The 20,882-nt window shown below is 36.3% G+C and overlaps 1 protein-coding gene across 1 annotated transcript in view; it reads right to left on the bottom strand.

Annotated features, from left to right (window-relative positions):
• Positions 1-237: 237 nt before the first annotated feature.
• HMGCLL1 (3-hydroxymethyl-3-methylglutaryl-CoA lyase L1) overlaps positions 238-20,882 on the bottom strand; it is a 121,760-nt gene continuing 101,115 nt past the window's right edge. Inside the window, exons 8-9 of the mRNA XM_004580488.3 lie at positions 5,514-5,639; positions 238-1,535 (exon numbers count right to left, since the gene is read on the bottom strand). Coding sequence (XP_004580545.1) covers positions 1,434-1,535; positions 5,514-5,639 — 228 coding nt within the window. The 3' untranslated portion in view covers positions 238-1,433. The remainder of the gene's footprint in view (positions 1,536-5,513; positions 5,640-20,882) is intronic.

The raw sequence follows: 20,882 nt of genomic DNA, 5'->3' as shown, positions 1-20,882 counted from the left end.
AGCAGAACTGCTAGGATTTGATGTTTCAAATCGGCACTCTCATGTGGGACATAAGCGTGACAAGCAGCGGTTTAACCCATTATGTAACAATGCTAATCCTTCTTACATATCTTTAAAGATAACTCACTTGCAATCAGTACTTCTATTATTTTCTTGAATTGCATTTTATTTCAGTGATCCACATGAACTTAAGAAATACACAACATTCACTTTCATATTTTAATTTATATCCAAATTTATTAAAAACAAGAGCAATTATTAATTTTACCCGAGTTTTTACAAGAATAATAGAACTAACACTTTAGGCCCACTAGTAAAACACCATAGTCATATGATTTGCATAGGTTACAAAAGAGATCTTTCCTGACAATTTTCCCCTGGTCCTCTAAATGTTTGATATATTAACTTTTGCTATTTCTGACAATGCTTTTAATACAATACACAAATGTCATCAATTACACTTTAAAAAACAACCACTAAATGAGTCAACCAAAAATTATTTGATATAATCAAGAATTTCAAATCAATGGAAGATAATTTATTTTTAAGTCAAACAATATAATCATAATCTTAAGTTAATAACTAGATATCCTTAGGAAATTTTCCAGTGACCTGAAAATTATGAAAGTAGATTATGATACATATACCAGCCTATTATTGTCACCTCAATGTAGACATCAGGAAAAGAAATCATGCCTTACAATTGCTCAATAGTTGAATAATACTGTGCTGATTTTCACTATAACTGATGAAAGGTAAAATATGGTAAACTGGATGCATGTAACAAACATGGGAGGTTGCAATGTGTTTCATGATGTGGCATCTTGCCATTGACCACAGCCATTTGGAACAAGATCAAGTCATTGGATAGTTAACAGATGTTGGCCATATTTGAAATATGAAAGTTATATTGGTTAAAATTATGTAGGGTCAGATGGAAATTTGGCTCTTGGTCCATAACTTAACTGACTTGGCAAATGGAAGGTTGGGATCCAGAGACATGATGCATAATATGAAGGCCACACACTTTGACCACTACACAGGAATTCATTAACTACTGACAATGTGTACACTGTGCTAAGCAAGCTTGATTAAGAATCAACACAATATTTGATACTTAAGGAAACATGAATTCAATTTTTTTACATTTACTAAACTGAAACTTTTTTTCTATAAGAACAAGAGTAGAACTTCTGTGCCCACACAGATGACTACACGTTTTATTATTTATCTCCAGCTAGCAATTTACCTGATGACCGATATCATTCTCTGTTGCCTTCATAATTCATCCAGTTTAATTTGTTTTTAAACTTCTCATTTTTTTTCTTGTTCATGTCTATGAATTCACTTTTAAGAAAATGTTGACTTGAAGGATGCTCAGATGACTGCATTTAGCTGGAAGGGATCCTCACAGCTAGAAGTCCTAAATCAGGTCACGCACTGAAGGAGGCTTGTGCTACTTTAGAGTTTGTGGTTTTATTGACAGCTTTGCAAATAAAGTCACCAGCTTCCATCACTTTGTAAAGATTCACACCCTGGCAAGGAAAAGAGAGAGTACAAAGAAAAGCAAACTATATGTGTAAAAGTATATATTATCTTATGTGCTGTTAATATTTACTAAATATTTATAATTTCTAAAGCATTACTCGTTATCAATTTTGGTGTAATATCTGTTTTCATGAACCATGTAGTCTGCATTTTAGATTTGTCTGCTTTATAAACAAATTCTTGAATCTTATTCTGTTATAACACAAGCTAGACACACCTGAATAATTCAGTATAATTTAGGCTAAAACCTTAACACTATGAAGGACAATACTGAAATAAGAAAATAATATACACAGTATAAATAAAGGACAATCAAAATCATAATGCTTTGGAGAGGTATAAAAGATAACTTAATAAAAATCACCATTAGGTAAGGAAATAAACTTGATAAAGCCATAAGGATTACATAAAAGATAGATACATAGGCAAGTACATATGTATGCATATACTTATGTATAACAGACACACGTTTTCATGTTCAGAAATGCTGTTATTAATATGATACTGAAGGAGGTATTTGTAAGTCAAATCAAATGAAGCAGTATTTAGTATACATCTGGAACTTGTTTGCCTGTGGGATTGTACTGTCTGAAAGTAGAAATAGGATCAACAAAGGCTTAGGTAAATCCATGGATGACAGATACACAGTTGAGTATGAAGGCCAAGTTCAGGGCATGTTCCTCATCTCAAGATTTTGATGTCACAAAAGGTTACATCAAAGTCTCCACCTAGCACTTTCACTGTCACAGTGGGAGTCAGAGCATTAGCAGGATTAACCACAAATTTGCCCTTGTGGAGTATTTCATAAGTTCATATATCCTCCCTCAACATAGTTGAGGAATAACATGGATTTAAAATTCAATATTTTCAGTCTTCCTTGCTATTAAGAAGTAATTTTCATTATTTGTAGAATTTTTTACTTTCCCTTAAATAGACAAATAACAATGGTCACAGAAACATTCCATAATGATACTCCTCTTTTTAAAAAGAGGAGACATTTAAAGATAGCAAATTACTTCTAACTGGAAAGCGCAGTTCTCTTTATATTCTCTCTTTAATAATGACCAATAAAAATAGCTGGTGAAATGACATCTGTAAACTATTTACATTATTTCTTTCTATTGTAATCTTACTTTTGGAACGCTATTTGCTTTTATGTAAGAAGTTTGTTCTTGCCATAATAATGAATTCAAATGACCTGTTAGGCAGACTTTGGCATAACACTCTTAATGCAATGATACTGACATTTTCCAAGCCATATTGGTTTCATGTATCTTTCACTTCTGTATTGCATCAAAGGCTCATGGAAAGACTTGGGTTATTAAAGTTCTTTGCTTCCCCAAATTGCCATCCATAAAATTATGTGGGTGAATTTGGGCACGCAATACTAAAGAATAATTTTGATTTTTTATGTTCTTTACTATTTTATTTAATCAACAGATAGCATTATGAAATACTGCGTCTATTCTTAAAGCATCTGTTAGACGTTTTACAACTTATGTATTTTGATAACCTCTGATTTTAAGAAGATTGTGAAAGGATGCAATTGCTCCTTTGGTGAACGTATGATCAAGCAGGCAACGTAACCACAAAAAAAATCAGTATAATTACAGCCATTCAAGGTGATATGCTCTGGTGAGTATGGAGACAAATGCGTAGAAAAACAAGCTGATTGGAGGAAAAGGAGCAGAATGTGTTTTCCAGGGAGGATAAATACTGGCCCAAATTTTATATTGACAGTGTGAGACACTGAGAGGAAGCAGGCTGTCTGATACACCATGAGAAGAGGAAAAACAGCACAAGGCATCTCAAAGAATTGACATGGTGTGTATAGAGAACAATGGGGAAAAGAATAAGTGCAGAAAAGTCAGTCTGCACTTTTCACGCTGGAAGTGGACATGACCAGATGCTGTGACAGAGTGCTGCTTTCTCCTTTAGGAAATAAAAATGCACTGATGAGTGTTAAAGAGAAGTTTGGTAGAGTCATACTAGTATTTCAGATAAAGGACTCTGAATTTAAAGGTAAGCCTATAGTCAGTCAAGCGAGTTGTAGAATGAAAATTTAGCAAACACATAAAACTGTGCACTGAGACAGTTATACTAATCATAAAAAAGGAGATATGAAGAAAGCATATTTTAGAAGTCAATTGGTTGTTCTTACAAATTTGTTGAGTCTGGAATACATAATGAATCCATTAGAATTCTAAAACTGAGTTTGGCTTATTAGTTACAGTAACTGATTAAGTTATGGCAGCTATTCAAAGCAACAATTTTCTAAAGTGTGAGATTCTTACTGTTAGACTAACTTGCATTTGGAGCTCAAAGTTCTAGAACAAGACTTGATATATTTTAAGCATCATTTGTCTGTGCAGTAAAACTCAGTGATACAGCAACTAAGAAACTATCTGTTTCCCCTCAGTTTCTGCCATGGCCTTCTGATAGAAATAATTAAGCTACTTTGTAAATGGAACAACATTTATTCCAAACCAGAAATATTAGGCAATAGCTTTTGGTGTTTATAGGCAACAGCTGTTGGTGTTCAACGCCAAGTGAAATCAGTCTTACAATAAATATTTATTGAGTATCTGTGTGCCACAGGCACTGAGGATGAATAAACTAATAACTGCTCTTTGCTGTGAGAGGAGCTTATGGGCGGGATCATGACATAACTTTGTAATAAATTCAGAGGTAACAATATAAAAGAACTAAGACATGGAATCAAAGAATTTGGTCTGAGGCATTGAAAGATCTAGAAACCAGAAGATAACCTAAATGATTTGCCTCGCTGCCCAGATGAATTAGAATGTGCAATTAATATACAGTCATTTCAGATGATGATGAAAACATGCGTAAGGTGTGCAGATTCACATTAGAATATACAGAGATGGGGACAAAATGCAAGTTTGGTGGAAAACTCCAAAGAGACAAAGTTATTTTGCAATTAAGGTGGCGATGTTATATCTCAGAAAGTATTTTGAGTGTTTTATCCTCTTTGGACAGTTTTCATGTGTAGGCATTTTTTTTTCTTAAAATCTTCTGTACTGTAGTATAACATTCTGTTAAACTTTTCAAAAAACAAGATGCTGGCTGTGGGGTTGTTATACCATGGGTGATTTTCAGGTACTACTTACAAATAAGCATTCTTTCTAATATTTATTCATTTGAAAGGCTGACAAAAAAAAAAAGAAAGAAAAAGAGAGAAAGATATAGAAATGGATAGAGAAAAATCGTCCATCCACTAGTTCACTCCCCTAAAGACTTATATGAGTCAGGATTGGGTGAGGCTGAAACCAGGAGCCAGGCACATGGGCAGCAGGATTCCAGGTACTTAGGCCACCTTCTTCTGCCTTCCCAGGCACAGTAGCAGGGAGCTGAATTGAAAGAACAGTAGCTGGGTCTCCAAAATGGAATGCAGTTGTAGCAAATGTAAACTTAATCATTGCACAACAATGCCAGGCTCTCCAAGTGACTACTGTTACTATGTACTCTTCACCTGCCAGCTTTTTAAGTATCTTAGCTTGTATGTATGTATGTATGTATGTATGTATGTATGTATTTGCAAATGTCTTGGCTGCCGCTGTGAGACAATCAAGTTCCCAGTTTCCTCCAAGGGAAACATCCATATAGAAAAACAAAAACAAAACAGACAAATCTCAACAATCATCACAGTAAAGACACCAGGTTTAACTCACAAAACATGTGAAATTAATTAGATAATACACGGGAAAATACTTTGAGTTCATGAAACACTATAAAATGTAAAGTGGTAGCAGTATCGGTGATGGAGCTCTAAGTTACTTTATACAGCCCCCAAAGGACTTTTATTGTATTTTCCCTCTGTGCACTTTTACACAAAGCGAAAGTTTTAAAAGTTTGACTTCAAAATTGCTTGTCAAACCAGAGAAGCATTCCAATTTGCAGCTGCAAGGAATGGATGAGTATTGAAGTATCTGAAAGTGACTTACTGTGTGGAGTCCCAGTCCATTAAGCATATACACCACGTCCTCAGTGGCGACATTCCCAGAAGCACCTTTCGCATATGGGCAACCTCCTAAGCCAGATGCTGCAGAATCCACAACGCTAATTCCCATCTGCAAAGCAAACCAGAGCACTGAAGGCTTGTGTGCTTATGGAATGTAAATGCTTCACTTCACTTCACAACGTGCAAAAAGGCAAAAATCTAAACCTGCTATCGAAATAGACTCACTTACCCACCTGCTGCTTCAACAATCCCTAAGGTCATGATTTTTTTTCCTCACTAATCCTGTTTCTCAAGCTAAGAGAGACTCTTAAGGATCTCTGGAATTAGAATAGTTTAGAGAAAAATTAAAATGCTGTTACTTGTAGTGCATGATGTAAGGTTAGTTTACCCCCAGGTTTTACATATACACTTTAATTCATTTACTTTATACTAAAAGCATTACACAGGCCACATGGACTATTTCTAACATCCCAAATATGAACTAAGGTGACTAGAAACTGATATATGTGATATGGGGGAGGGGTTCTCAGTGTGTTACAATAAAATTTTGTGGACTTAATTCCCCTATATGAATTTCCCAGTATTAACAACTCATTTATTTGTAAGTCATAGGTACAGAGACAGAGAAGTTGGGAAAGACAGTTCAGAATAACAGAGATCTTCCATAGCTGGCTCACTACCCAGATGGCAGAAACGGCAACACCTAGGCCAGGGTGACACCCTAGATTCATTCTGGTCTCCCATATGGCTATAGATACACAAATGTTTGGGCCACCTCTGGTTCTTCTTCTCAGGTCATTAGCAAACAGACAGCTCAATGCAAAGTTGAGCAGCCTGGATACAAACCACTGCCTGTAAGGGAGTCGCAAGTGGTAGCTTTAGTTATTATGCCACAACTCAAATCCCAAATCTCCAATGTCTATCTTGTCATTATTGTCCACACAAAAATTCTGCTGCTTTGTGAAAAGTTAAAAGATATTTCAGCACAAAAACAACAACCACAATCAATAATAGCTCCAATTTATCAGATACTTACTACATGCAGTAGCCTCAACATCTCAGGTGTGTTAGACACAATCTTAGACATTTATAATAATTAAACATATGATTCCCAAGTTGCAGAGAAAATACAAAGTTGTGCAGAAGCCAAAACTGATGTCTAGTAGAGGCAGTTCTCTGCCTTGATTTGTAGCCTTGGGAAACATGTAAGGTGGTGCATAATCCCATGCTGGGAGATATCAAAGGTAGAACAGATCGATGTGTGTTGGGGAAGATATGGAAAACATGAGCACAGCGAGCCTTCAAAAGACCTTGGGGAGCACATGTTAATAATAGGAGAAGTGAAACAGGCATGTTCTTCCTCTGTGAAAGGTGACAATTTGGTAATAGCATCTACGGAGGGGCCTAAAATGACTTTTTAGGAGTTGAAGGGGAAGTAATGTGACCTCATATAAAATGAGAAGCATCTGAATATAGAATGCTTGGTCAGGCTCTGGATCAGTGGTTCTAAATTATGGGACCAAAGTCACAGAATACTGGTATATGGCCAGAACTTCTGATTCCAGAGCTCTGAATTGGAATCTCATAACTTGAGCTTTTAACTGTATCCCAGCAGATGGCTGCTGGGCTTGAGATTTCGTCCTTCTTCCTCCTTTCCTACCTTTTTTTCTCCTTTCTTGTGTTCCCTCTTAACCTTGCTTTTTTTCCTTCACTTCACATTTAGTTTATGTTATGTTTGCATTTTCCTGGTATAGTGTCTATTTTAAAAATAGTTTTATATTTTCAGAAACTTTGTGTAAACAGTCCAGGAGTTTTCCAAATATTATCTGCCATTGTACCATTATAAAAAAGAGTCAATGATAATTGTGAAATCATAGCAATAAAGAACTCTCATTCAGTGCAGTTTTAATAGTTATAAAGGCTACTACAGTGGAGTTTCACAGCAAAGCATAGACATTGGGCTTAAGTCCAAACACAGCAAGGGCAGTTGGTTTTATAGACAAGTAGGAGGGTGGGAGGCCATTGATGGAAAATTACTAAGAGGAATAATCAGGGGATAAGGGGGATTCTGACTAAACTGTCTCAACAGGAGCCTTATTGAAGACCAGCCAGAGGGGTCAGGCATCATCTTGTTGGGCGGTGGAGGATAAGAAACTCGGTCAGATGTACAGCCTATTTAAGGTTTTTGATGAACTTATTTAGCAGAGATGATAAAGTTTATCTTTCCAATGATGTTTGTAGATGAGCCTAGAAGCAGTGTCAGAAGCCTGAGTAAGGTTTGGCCAAGTGAAGAAACTGTCGCATCATCATGGCATATTCGTCACAAGTAATGAACAAATATCAACACAGTATTGTTAACCAAAATTCATTTTCCTTTTCCTTTTTAAAAAAATTAATTAAAACACAACAGATGTACAACATTGCATATACTTGGGGTACTATGTGATGTTTAATTACCTATTTTATGATGCTCATACACTATTTGGATTTCTCTAGACATTTATAAATAACCATATGATCCTTTATAGATTTAGTAATGAAGATTATTTTATAATGTGAATTTTATTAGTTGAACTGCAGAGTCACATGCACACCGACATGAGATGTCAGAGAAGGGGAAAGAGAGATAAAGAGAAAGGGGAAAGAGAGAGAGAGAAAGAGAGAGAGACAGAAGCAGACAGAAATAGAAAACAGAGAGAAAGAATTCATCACCCACTGATTCACTCCCCAAATCACCATCTAACCAGAGCTGGCCCAGTCATAATGCAGGAACACGAACCAGGATCTTCCATATGGATGGCAGAGGCTCAAGCACCTGGGCCATCTTCCATTGCTCTCCTTCTTGACAAAACAGTAGGGAGGAGGATCAAAAGTGGAACAGCTGAGGCTCATACCAGGGTGCAAATATTGCATCCTGCTATTGCAGGTTGTAACATACCTGGTGTGTAGCAATTCCAACTCACTTTAGACATTCTAAAAGATGTTTCTAAGGATATATATGTATATAGAGAAAAATACATATTACAATATATAATAATTATATAAAATAATATAAAGATACAGCATCTGTCATATATAAATAAATATATAAATATATATAACATATATATGTGTGATATATATATATAAAACATGATGTCTTTTGCTGTTCTAGTAACTCACCAGGATTTCATGCTATTATGCTATTTCTTTTCTTTTTTTTTTTTAAGATTTTTTTTGTTTTTATTGGAAAGGCAGATCTATAGAGAGGAGAGACAAAGAGGAAGATCTTTCGTCCCATGATTCACTCCCAAGTGACCGCAGTGGCCAGTGCTGAACCAATCCGAAGCCAGGAGCCTCCTTCAGGTCTCCTACAGGGGCGCAGGGTCCCAAGGCTTTGGGCCGTCCTCGACTGCTTTCCCAGGCCACAAGCAGGGAGCTGGATGGGAAGTGGAGCTGCCGGAATTAGAACCGGCGTCCATATGGGATCCCGGCGCATTCAAGGCAAGGACTTTAGCCGCTAGGCCACCACGCTGGGCCTCATGCTGTTTCAATAATCATGCCTCCAATGTCTCCTCTAAGTTGTGGTATTTTAACAGATGTTAACTATATAGAGTAGTGCTAGCCTTATGTGTTTTATGGTACTCTCTTTTATTCTCTCTTTTCTATAGTTACAGTACTTAGGAGGAATACCACAGAGGTGAAGCACTATTCTCAAAACATCATATTAAGTGTACATGCTATCAATACATATTTTTATGCCTGATATTACCATTGATCATTTGGCCAGGATAATTTTTGCCAAACATATGAACTGCAGTGTTCCCCAATCTTCCCATTACTCTACTCCTTGGAAAAAGTCAGTGTGTTCAGCTCACCGTTTAAAAACAGCATTTAAAACAGATAATTTTTAATCTGGAAACCTTTAATAAATCATATTGGCCTATCCTTCCATACTTAGTCATTCAAACATTTCTTTGTCTCAGCAGGAACTCATGAGCATTTACAAATATTATTTTCCCATTTGGGGTTAAGATCTAATACTACTTTATATTTTTTGTTGTGTATTGCACAAAATTTTTCTCATTTGACTGTTGGGAACTTCCAGTTGGCTCGTGTATGCCTGAGCAGTCCAAGGAAAATGGACCATTTGAACCAATTTTCTACCTTACCTTTCAGGACTAAAGAGGATATTCAAAAAATTCACTGGAACAAAACTATAGTCGAGAAATCTCCATAATTCTTCTGGAAACAAGGACTGACTGTTTGCTTCTGTACTTTCATTTCTTAACAACGTATCCCCTAATATGCAACATCTGAATAACTCTGTTTCTATAACCTAAGGCTCAATAATATTCAGGAGCCAGTTTTAAATTTTGAGAAAGATTACGTCATGGAGCAGCACATACTGCAAATAAACCATTTGCTGAAATAAGACCCCAAAGTAGTAAGAGATAACAAAAGTCAAGATGTCCCAGAATGATCAGTGAAAGATGGCTTTCACATACCCTGTGGATAGTTCACATTTGGAGTCTGGAATCTACGCATCATGTTCTTTTCCTCACTGCTAAGAATCAAGGCCTTGTGACTACACAAATCTCAGATGCAAAATATGTGCCTTTGTCCAAAGGACAGGGTTTTTAGTGCTAGCCTTTTTACAACAGTGAGAAGACAATAGTCACTTTTCTGTTTTATAAGTGCAGGTCAATTTGACTATTAGTTGGGCTGCAGTGAACAATTTATTCACAATGTAGAATCAGTGTCAAAATAGAGAAACAATAGATGAGTAATGTCAGAGTTGAACAAGCATAAACAACCAGTGAAGCCAACAAAACACACTGAACCTCACCTTGGAGCAAAGATTGTAAGTAAAAATTATAACATTGTGATAGTTTACACTTTCAGACTGACGAATGCTGATTAGGAAATACTATAGAGCAACCACATACGAATCAATCTACATCTTCAACAATATAAACAAATTCTGTAAAATGAAACCTTGTATGTAAGAAGTCAGGCTGCATAGGATTCATCCTATATGATTCATTTTTAGATAAATATCCTGAAATAGACTACACTAATGAAGTATGTTATTATGTAGAATAACAATTATCCTTGAAGTGAGACTAAAAATGGTCACAAGTAGAGATTATCAAATATTTTGAAGTTTCCACTTACTGAATTGGGTAGATTATACCAGTCATATGACTGTGGAAACTAATTGAGCTTGTCATTTGTGCACTTGTCCATATAAGCAGTGTTATTGGAACTGAAGAGACAGACTTAGCATATTCGGGCGATATATATATATATATATTTTTTTTTCTGGTAACCAAAGCATCTTAAGATGTCAAAATTCATTTTCACAACAATTCATTACTAAAACACCTTGTTAATATGTCTGTGAAAGAAGAGATGGTAGCCCAAATATCTGAGTGCCCACAACCCAGGAGGGAAAACCACATTTAGTTTCTGGCTCCTGGTTTTAGACTGTTTCTGCTACTGCTGCTACAGCCACTTGGATAGTGAGTTAGAGAATAAAAGAACTTTCTCTCTCCTTCTGTCCCCCTCTTTCTCTCTCACTGTGCCTTTCAAATAAGTAAATATATATTTAAGATGACTTTTCTAAGAATTAAATAGGTTTAGCCAAGTTATTGATGGGAAATAAAACAAAGATATATGAATGAATGTATGTTGTTCAAGATAGACAATGCATACACATGCATTCATTTACATCTAGACTTTCATAATATGGATTTCATGAATGAAATTTTGAAAAATCAAATGCCTTACAATGGGAAAGATTTTAAATAAGGATGGTATAGTTATTGGTGCTTTAAAATGCAACTATAAATGTTTTTGCAGTAGGCTACAGGGTGTTATAACTGGGGTCAATGTACTATTTGCTACATTAAAAAAATAAAAGATGTGGATAATATATGTACATAGTGAGCAATGGTGGTCATGGGAGATTGGACTACATTAAATATAAGTGATTTTTTTACTTCAGTTTTATTTTCCTCTGGTTTCCATTGCCCTACAAATAATGCTAATTTCATTTGTAACTAGAAAATAAGAAATCTTTTTGCAAACTTTGATATGAATTCTATTGATATTAAAAACCTCAGAATGATTGTAAATAGATCTGAAATGCTGAATTTCTTGGTTAACAGCATAACTCTCAGCCAATTGACCTTAGATTCCTAAGGCTAATCTGCAGACATAATTGGGAAAAGACAAGATCACAGTGTACAGGGGCGTGGAAAAATAGCTTGCTGTTCTTTTTAAAAATCAACTTAGTTCTAGACACAGAGTATCTTTCAGTAGATTCTACCAATAAGCCTATTAACTCAATGCTAAGAACAATACGGAGATTTACATTTAATTAAGAAACTTTATACAACATTTTTTCAATTACGCATTATAGTTGAAGAAGATTGATATTAATTACCTATAATGCCTCTTAAAAAACAAATCACACAGAAAAGTGAATTGCAGTGATTGAAAAATACTTCTGTTTCTTCAATAAATTCTGTCTTCTATCATATATCTGATTCTTTTCTCTCAAAATAAAGTTTTTGGAGCTGGTATATTGGCTTAACTGGCAGTTCCTCCACCTCTAAACACTAAATCCTAAGTGGGTGCTTGTTTGTGTCCTGGCTGCTTCCCTTCCCATCCAGTCCCTGCTTGTGGCCTGATATAGCAGTGGATGATGACCTAAGTCCTTGAGACCCTACACCCATGTGTGAGACCCAGAAAAGGCTGCTGGCTCCTGGCTTTGGGTCAGCTCAGCTCTGGCTGTTTCAGTCACTTGGGGCGTGAGCCAGCGGGGGGCGTGAGCCAGCGGGTGGAAGATCTTCCTGTTTTCCCTTTTCTCTGTAAACCTGCCTTTCCAATAAAAAATCAATAAATTTTTAAAAAGCTTTCCTCAGTGAATACATTTAGCCATATTCTCCATTATATGCTTATTTCTAATCAAGCTACTTTGCAAATTTCTAGACATAGTCTCCCCAAAAAATCTTCTTTATATGCTTTATTCATATTTAATTCCATAATCCATTAGAAGTGGTATGTACCATCATTTAAGCAAGTTCTGAATTTATTTGGAAAATGGTAAGCTTTTTGCTGATTTTATTTAATCACTACAGTGACTACCTGTATTATAGGAATGTTTTGAAGATGTTCCCTTTCTGTCTCTAAACACAAAGTACTGCTTTCAGACTTTCAGTGTGCGTTTGTGTGTGTGTGTAAGCAAATATCATAAGTGTGTTTATGTGGTGATTTTTCCACCAGACATCACTAGAACAAAATATTTGATTTTGAGTTTTCTTTTTTCTAAAAAGTATATTTTTGAACATGAAGCCACAAGGTGGCAATGTAACACCAAAATCCACCAAGTTATTAGCAAACATTTACAACCCCATTATGTGTCTGCCTAACAAAATGGCAATGCAGTAAATAAAGTTTCATCTTTTCCCAATAAGTAGGTTTCTTAAACGTAAATCAAAAATACTTACACTGAAGATGCAGAGCACATGAAAACAGTTCAAAGTATTCATGATCTTATTTTTCCTTGAAAATTAAATGACTACTATTCATTAACTTTCTCTGTGTCAGGTACTTGGAATAAATGCAAAGCTCTATATGTCAGGGAACTTAGCATTAGAAATTTAAATTACTATGTATTTTGTCTGTCATTGTGAAATAACTTACTACTCTTAAGAGAAGTATCTCTGGGACTCATACAACCATGATGGCTGGAAAAGAAAAGAGAAAAAAGAGGTAAATGTGTAATGCTACTTGGACTGCGTGTCCTGTTGCCATGGCAGTATTTGATGTGAACCCTGGTAAGCACCAACTGATGGCTCAGGTGGTTGAGTCTTCACCAGCTACGGGGGAGACTTAATCTGATTCAAGTCTTCTGGCTTTAGTGTGGCCCAACTGTGGCTATGCTGGGAATATAAGGAGCAAAATCAATAGAAGATGTTTCTGCCTTTCAAATAAAAATCAATAAATGAGCAAATAATTAAGATGAGTATGAAAGGAAGAAAGTACAATTCGAATTATTAACCTAGCACATGAAAAACATGGAATGTCTGGGAGACACAGAGAGTGACCAGAGTTCAGACTCAGCAACACAATTCGTATTTCTCATGTGTGTAGAAGGAACCCAATTATTTGAGCCCATCACCACTGTTTCTCAGAGTGTGCAATGTTGTAAAGCTGCAGTCAGGAATCAAAGCTAGGAATTGAACCCAGGCACTCTCATGTAGGAAGATACTGTGTTAACCACCAGGCCAAACGCCCACACGAGTAACCTTCTGAGAGTGGAATTTATTCGCTTTTGAATTAAATTATTTGGGAGAGGAGAATACTCATGCAAGATAAAATATTATGTTCATTTTCCTAATATTGTTTTTCTCAACTTGTTCATCACGGCCAGTACCCTTTCCATATGTTCAGTGTTGGTTCAGCGGCTATTCCAGGGGCCAGGCCAGCCATTGCTACGGCACTACAGGATTCCTTCCAATAAGCACTATTCTTGCTTGGAGTTGCTTCTCAATCAGTACTCTGAATGGTTTTCAAACATAAAACAATAATTTCACCTGAGAAAGAACAATCTTTTTGTCGTCTATTGTGAACATAACATCATGACATGTTAGTCTCAGACAATGAACCATTTGTGTGAGTAAGTAATATCCAGGGTTCTCATAAATTGAGCATATAATATGTGTAATATGTAAATTAAAAACATGTAGGACTCAGTAAAAAAATATTTTTTATCAAATTTTTTAGAAAAAATTTGAAAAAAATTTTCCAAAAGTTTCACTGCTTTTTAATTAACTACTGTTTCGTTTTAAAAGGAGCTAGATTACATTTTAATTTTTATTTGGTACATTAACATTGGGATAGAAGCAGCAGTACACAAAAAAGAAGTAAGAAAACAGAAAAAGTCAAGGAAAATTTTAATTTCAGAAAAATGAAAAATAATAAATATTAGTAGAGAATATTTATGCTCATAGTGACACAGTGGTTTTATCACGTGCTTCATTAGTCATAAGCCCTGCAAAGTCAAGATGAAATGGTTAATAACACATGCCCATTTTGGTGATATGCACTCTATAGCTCATACAACACAAGTGACATGCACTACTTCATAGTTATGAAGCCAAAAAAGAGAGCAAATCCATACTTAACTGTGTGCTATGACCCAATATTAACAATTAGCACTTAATAAAAACTAAGGATTGAATATGTATATGCCAGTCTCATTATTAAATACTTTAAATGCATTGTTTAATTTAGTCCATATAACTCCAATGGGATGAATTAGGAGAACAGTATTAACAGTCTTCATATTACTATGAGACTTTCTTTAATTTTCTAACAACTAAGATTCAAATTAACATGATCAAGACTTCAGAAAGAAAATGTTTGCTGTGCTTGTGATTGTATTTCCAGGATGCTATCTCAAGAAAATTAAAAAAAAAAGTTCAGATAGATTTATGTTGAAAGATGGTCAGTTCTGTAACATTGAAAAAAGTCAACATGTTAAATATCTTTATTCTTAGTGTCTTCGAGAAACTGCTCATGTGTTACATCGAAATGACTACTGTGAAATCGATTTTCAAAATCACTTAGTGATATGGAAAAATGATGCTGAAAGTAGGACATAAAAGAAGGCTATATTTTGTCTAATTAACTTGTGTTTTTATTTTTTTCTGTCCTCTCTAACAAAAATGCACCACTCATGAATTTAGGAAACATGAATTTTACTATTTAATACATATTCAGTCTTCTTTCACAGTGATTTCCTTCTTCTCCAGTAACTGCACCCCCAAAGTATGCTGGATATTGCTCTTGAAACTTAACTTCCTCAGACGCTATCCATATTCTCTAGTATTCTGGCATAAAATAATTAGACCACTGTTCCATGACTTTAATTAGCATATGATTTCACTTAATGAATCCAAGGTATCCCCTGAGAATCTGCATTGCTAACCAATCCTAAATTATTCCAAAGCCACTGGTCTCCTGACACAGCTGATCGACAAGACTAGAGTTCATTTTGGAAATATTACAGTCACCGTTTCCAGTTCTGTCTCCTGGTCCTATCACAGTGACTCCTTCCTACTTTGAAAGATATTTTTTACAATGAGACTGACTGAAGCCTTTTTCACAAATTCAGATTTCTGAGTCTACAGAATTATATTATCTTCAGATAATCATGTAAAGTCCAACTATATGCATTTTTTTTCAAACTCCAAATTAATTTGTTTGCAAAAAGAGTTGGAAAAATATTAAACCTTTGAGTAGCTGCTTGCTTGTGCCACTACAACTATTAAGTATAAATCTCCTTCCTTTTCTTTTGAAACTTTTAGCTTCATGATGTCATCAATCTGCCCTTGTGGCTTGGTGTGGTGATAGGATTTAGTTGTCCAATGCACACTAGAAAATGATTTAGATCATTTCTAGAATAAGCATGTCCAAGATATCCTTATGACCTCATAACACATTTTTCCTTTTTGCTGTAGGCACTTTGAGTTTGCCATTACTGCCTGGAAACAAAGAGCTCTAATCAGCACATCATTAAATTAATGACTTGGCAGAGAAGATTTTCATGAATACAGGGAACTAACTGTAATACAAAGTGGAACGCATTAGCAGTTATGAGAATTCAAATTATATCTGTTTGGAATCACCAACGAGATGGTTTTTCTATTTTATGGTGGAGTGAGAACGAAACAAAGAGGAAGTGGACATGGTGAAAATATTCATGAGCACTTTGCCTCAGAACTGGTCTTTAAAGATACTTCCAATTGAAGGATGTGGAGGGGATGGAGCATCACACAGGAATGTTTTGAAAAAAAAAAGATGAAATGTAATGATTATGGGGGCCACATTAAACAAACAAAAAGGCTTAATGAATTGTTTGTTTGAAATGTTGTTGGGATGTGGATAGATGTAGTTTCTGACTATGAGAAGCCCTGAAGACCTTTCATGGGCAAAGATTTAATTATCTGAGAAATAAAGTTCTGTCTAGCATATCTGAATAACCATGCCTCCTTAACATTTTGGAATTTGATAGCAAGACAGCAATAATTGAAATGGATAGAGATTATGAAATGTGTAAGTAGAAATTGATGGCAGTATTTAAAATAACACAAACAATTAGGGAAGGAATGAATTTGGGATACATTTACACAATACAGTGTCTAATCTATGAGGTAGCAGTCAAGGAAGAAATGCCTTTACAGAATAAGTATGATTTCTGGCATAACAACTAAGTGAAAGATGACCAGTTAGCCATGATGGGAAAGAGAAGCAACTCCAGTGAATTGTGGAGGATACTTTCTTCAAAATCATGACTGATGGTTCAAAATACTTTAATTCATCTTTGCATCCATTCAGTCTTCCTACACACTTGATTTTTATATCCTGGGTTAATTCACGTCTTACATTCCTGGTCAAATATTCTTGAAATCCAAATACTTGATCTTGATTGGACAGCAAAGTAATTCCAAAAGATATGACACAAGGAATTCTGTGTACCAGAGAAGGGAGAATATCAACAGTGGGCAAGCATAGGACTAATCAGTCATTCAAACTCTATGGGCTTAAGAGAGTGCTATAGTCTGGAACCACAGTATGTACTGAAGGGTACAGGAGTCTGTCAGAAGCCCAACATCAAGTGAGCTGTAAAGTCTGGGTGGCAAAGCCAGAGTACCTGGAAACCTCAAATACTACAGGACATATAAACCTGGAAGCAGAAGAAAATGGGACATTCCATTTTCTCCAGAATTGCTAAAAGAGCAATATGCATAAGAAGTGAGTAGGATCATAAGCACAAAGAGCAGAGAATATGGGACATGGTTGGTGTAGAACACAGGGATAAGCAATTTAATTGCAAAATGCCTTAACAAAACTATTATGTATACAAACTATTACGTATACAATAAAATACTTAATGTTTTTATCTTACTAGCATGGACATTAGCATTTACGTCCTTTAGATTCATTTCAAAGAGCTCATTTTTAACTTGATTTTTTAAAAAGGTTTATTTTTGGGGCGTCCAGTGTGATAACCTACTGTCTGAATCCTTGCTTTGCATCTGCCAGAATCCCATATGGACGCCAGTTTGTGTCTCAGATGCTCTACTTGTAATCCAGCTCACTGCTTGTGGCCTGGGAAAACAGTAGAGGAGAGCCCAAAAAGCCTTCGGACCCTGGACCAGTGTAGGAGACCTAGAAGAAGCTCCTGTCTCCTGGCTTCACATCAGCGCAGTTCCGGCCATTGTGGCTACTTGGGGGGGGGGGGGTGAATCAACAGGTAGAAGATCTTTCTCTCCGTCTCTGCTTCTCTTTGCATATCTGTCTTCCAACAATAGCAACAACAACAACAAATAATAATAATAATAAAATCAATCTTTAGAATTTTTTTAAAAGATGTATTTATTTAAAAAGAAACATTACAGAGGTGGGTGGGTGGGTGGGTGGTGAAGAAAAAGATGTTTTACCTGCTGCTTCACGCCATAAAGAACCTGTGGCTACACCAAAACAAAGCCAAAAGCCAAGAACCTGACTCGGGTGTCCCACTTGTGTGGCAGGAACCCAAGCATTTGGGTCAATGACCATGGCCTCTCAGGCACAATGGCAGGGCATTGGATCAAAAGCATACCATAGTGACACCTGGAGATAGGCACTCTGAGCTGCAGTAATTCCATGGGACAGCTTAATTTATGCCTTACCAGGAACGGCTGAACTTTAGGAACTGCCTTTCTCTATTTATGTATTGCATTCTGTCAAAAATTATAAATACAGTTAAATGTATTTAAATACTAAGGGCCTCTGTAATTGTAGTTTGGGACAACTGCCTTAGTGTGGAAAATCCATTCCTGGAAATCTTAATATATGGCAAATTCTAACCAAAGACACAAGGCCTTTATGGAAGGGTCATACACATACACGTGCTTCCCCACAATACAAAACCACAATTTCCAAAAATAGTATCTAAGGAAAAAAAGTCACACAAAGCATAGATTTAAAAGAAAAGCACTTGGGCCTGGCACAGTAGCCTAGTGACTAAAGTCCTCACCTTGCTAGCGCTGGTATCCCGTGTGGGTGCTGATTTGTTTCCCAATGGCCCTGCTTTCCATCCAGCTGCCTGTTTATGGCCTGGAAAAGCAGTCAAGGATGGCTCAAAGCCTTGAGATCCTAAACCCATATTGGACACTCAGAAGAGGTTCCTGGCTCCTGGCTTAGGATCGGCTCAGCTTTGGCCATGTGGTCCTTTGGGGAGTGAATCATCAGATGGAAGATATTACTCTCTCTCTCTCCTCCTCTCTGCCTTTCCAATAAAAATAAATAGATCTTTAAAAGAAAAAAGAAAAACATTTTACAAATCGGTCATTGAGAAATGACTAACCCACACATATTTGGAGCTTTAGTTAGGGCACCAAATATCAGTAGGCTTACAAAAACTTCCATATAACTTCCATATAACTTGCATATATATATATATATATAAGCATATATATAAGCATCTTCAAACCATGTATTTTAACTTTAATTCTTGTAAAGTTCCAAAGTGTAATGCTATCCTATTAGTTTAATGTGCAAACATTTATGCATATAGAAATCTTAAAATCTGTGTGCAACTCAATTTCTTTTTCTATGCTGTCTAGATAACCTTCTTGGGGGAAAAAAAACCACAACCATGAATTCAGGAAAAAAAACCAAATATTAATAATCATAACCAAATCAGAAGAACTTATCTAAGCAAAAATACTCACATAAATTGGGCCTCCCAATTTTCACAACAAGACAAAGCAAGGTACCATCCTCATCTCTGACTTCCAAAGGACATACAAGAAAAGGAAAGATGAAAGGAAGTAAGGAAAGAAGGAAGGAAAGGAAGGGAAGATGGAAGGAAGGGAGGGAGGGAGGGAGGGAGGGAAGGAGGGAGGGAGGAAGGGAGGAAAGGAGGGAGGGAGGAAAGGAGGGAGGGAGGGAGAGAGGGAGGAAAGGAGGGAGGAAGGGAGGGAGGGAAGGAGGGAGGGAGGAAAGGAGGGAGGGAGGGAGAGAGGGAGGAAAGGAGGGAGGGAGGGAGAGAGGGAGGGAGGGAGGAAAGGAGGGAAGGAAGGAGGGAGGAAGGGAGGGAGGAAAGGAGGGAGGAAGGGAGGGAGGGAAGGAGGGAGGGAGGGAAGGAGGGAGGGAGGGAAGGAGGGAGGGAGGGAAGGAGGGAGGGAGGGAGGGAGGGAGGAAGGGAGGGAGCGAGGGAGGGAGGGAGGGAGGGAGGGAGGAAGGAAAGTAGGAAGAAAAGAAGGAAGAGCTTTCCGAGGAAGTTTTTTGCTTTCTTTCTAATTTGTATCCAAAAATTGCCTGACAGAGACATTCTTTATTTACTTTACTATAAATCATACTTATTAGTGAGGACAAATGAGTAGAATCATTTAATGTCACCCACTCCAACCCGTTCTCTCAAAAAAAAAAAAAAGAGAGAGAGAGAGATTGAGAGAGATTGAGAGATTGAGAGAGAGAGAAGCATAGAACTTGAGAGACAGAACTTGTTAATCCCCTTAAGGTCAGTATCATTAGTGTAGGAATTTGGAATCTGAGCCATAATTTTTAAATTTTCAGAGTAGACTAGTAGATATGCTTTTATTTATGCTTTTATTTACAATATATTTCTCTGTGATCACAGGAAATCCTGGAGAAAAAAAATCCACATACTAGGAAACAAACTATGGGCTGAAGTTTACATAAAACTATTAACAAGTAGAGTCAGATAAATTGAATGTCAAAATAAATTGAATGTTCTGAATAAAAATCCTCTTCAGCTTATTGCAAGAGACTTTAATTTCTTAGGAGACAGCATGATTTTAATTAATAATAGCTTATTAAAACTGAACAAATTCAAATACACTGGTGACACCTCCTTGTATCAAAATTACTAAGGAATAAAAACTACTAGGAGAACAATCAAGTTTACATAAGACAAAGTGCAAATCATGTAATCACCAGTATTTACTGCTTCTGCAAATCACAAAATACTTTGGCTGATAATGTATTTAGCATACATTTAACATGCTTTTTTTTCTTTGAAAGAAAGAAAAAAACTTAAACTCAGAAAAGTTAAGATATATGTAAGTAATTGAGAGAGACTTTGAAAAGTGTTAATTCATGTAAATTACAAAATTACTCTTGAAAGTTCCAGGGAAAAGGAAACCATGTTAGGCTGGGTTAATCAAGGAAGGCAGTTTCCATGGAGAAAGTGACATTTGAACTTGGCTTGAAGAGTAGGAAGTTTCCAAGGCAAAGACTAAGGCTTGGGAGCAGTCCTTAACTAAGTATCAGCAATACCAATAACTGA

This window comes from Ochotona princeps, chromosome 1, assembly GCF_030435755.1.
Source record: "Ochotona princeps isolate mOchPri1 chromosome 1, mOchPri1.hap1, whole genome shotgun sequence".
Lineage (NCBI taxonomy): Eukaryota > Metazoa > Chordata > Mammalia > Lagomorpha > Ochotonidae > Ochotona > Ochotona princeps.
Note: the sequence above shows the minus strand (reverse complement) of the source record. Positions and strands in the feature narration are given on the sequence as shown.